This window comes from Galeopterus variegatus, unplaced genomic scaffold (genome assembly GCF_000696425.1).
Source record: "Galeopterus variegatus unplaced genomic scaffold, G_variegatus-3.0.2 Scaffold3821, whole genome shotgun sequence".
In the NCBI taxonomy this organism is placed as follows: Eukaryota; Metazoa; Chordata; class Mammalia; order Dermoptera; family Cynocephalidae; genus Galeopterus; species Galeopterus variegatus.
The window spans coordinates 160,532-161,867 of record NW_007729932.1 but is presented as its reverse complement, the minus strand read 5'-3'; the positions used below and the strand labels follow the sequence as shown (position 1 = coordinate 161,867).

The 1,336-nt window shown below is 46.6% G+C and overlaps 1 protein-coding gene across 1 annotated transcript in view; it reads left to right on the top strand.

Moving 5' to 3' along the window:
• Positions 1 to 1,336, top strand: part of GP6 (glycoprotein VI (platelet)) — a 26,387-nt gene that overhangs the window by 18,808 nt on the left and 6,243 nt on the right. The window contains exon 5 of the mRNA XM_008586082.1: positions 643 to 694. Within this exon, the coding sequence (XP_008584304.1) occupies positions 643 to 694 (52 nt within the window). The remainder of the gene's footprint in view (positions 1 to 642; positions 695 to 1,336) is intronic.

Here is a 1,336-nt window from a genome sequence, read left to right as displayed (position 1 = left end):
CTGCTGGGCTGTGCTCAAAATGGAGGACAGCACGAGGCCTGGGGGTGGGAGAGCTTATATAGGCTGAAGGGAAGGCTGATGTAGTCAGGGAGGGGTTGGTGCTGGAGTGGAAGGTAAGGCTGGTGGATGCAATCAGGTGAAAGGTTGCACCCATGTGGAAGTACATTATATAGGCTGAAGGGAAGGCTGATGTAGTCAGGGAGGGGTTGGTACTGGAGTGGAAGGTAAGGCTGGTGGATGCAATCAGGTGAAAGGTTGCACCCATGTGGAAGTAGAGGAGTTTCTATTTCTCAGAAACCATGAGGTTTCTCGTAAGGGAAAGGCTGGCAGCTATTTTGTGCTTATTGTGTGTAAAATGGCTCCAGTCATGTCCAAGATCCATCACATAGGAATTCAGAAGAAGGAACAGAACTGAGGTTCAAAAGGGAGGGAAGGCAGGTACAGAGTATGTTATTATTGATTAACCCTGGAATGTGCCAGGTGTGCTTTTCATATGCTACTTAACACGAACAACAGTCCAGTATGTAAGCTTCTTTATACTCATTTTTCAGCTGAGGAAACTGGGTTGTAGAAATGTTTCATCATTTGCTCAGGACCCACAGTGAAGAAAGCACAGATTTCTCTTCTTTTCAGATTTCTCAGGAACCTCTGCTATCCCCAGCCAGCTACCCACAGAGACAACTTCCTCTGCAACAGGTAAGTGCTGGAAGATTCATGCTGGGGTCTGGGATATGAGGCGCATGGATCCCTCTTTCTCTTTCTCCTCTCTGCCTAGATTTCTTGATTTAATTCACTTGTCTCACAAATTTGCTTTGTTTTAAAAATCCTTTATTTCCTCCTGTAAAGAGGGTAGATATCATAAGTAAATAGATATTGATATACTGCCCCACAACCCCACTTCTATCCTGCACTGGGTGGATACTTATAATGTCTAATATGCAGAACAATAATATGAGTGGCTTGTTAAATAGATTCCTAGACACTGTTTCTAAGCCTCTGATTCCATCAGTGAGTGGTTCTCAAACTTCCGTGGGCATAAGAACCACCTGGAGGGTTTCTTAAAGGACAGATTTCCGAACTCCCAGAGTTTCTGATTTAGTAGGTCTGGGGAGGGGGGTTCAGTGATTTTCATTTCTTTTTTTTTTGTCCTTTTTGAGACCGGCTGCACTGCGCTCAGCCAGTGAGCGCTGTGAGCGCACCGGTCATCCCTATATAGGATCCGAACTTGCGGCGGGAGCGCTGCTGCGCTCCCAGCGCTGTACTCTCCCGAGTGCGCCACGGGCTCAGCCCTCATTTCTAAGAAGTTCCCAGGTGATGCTTCTGCTCCTGATCACTT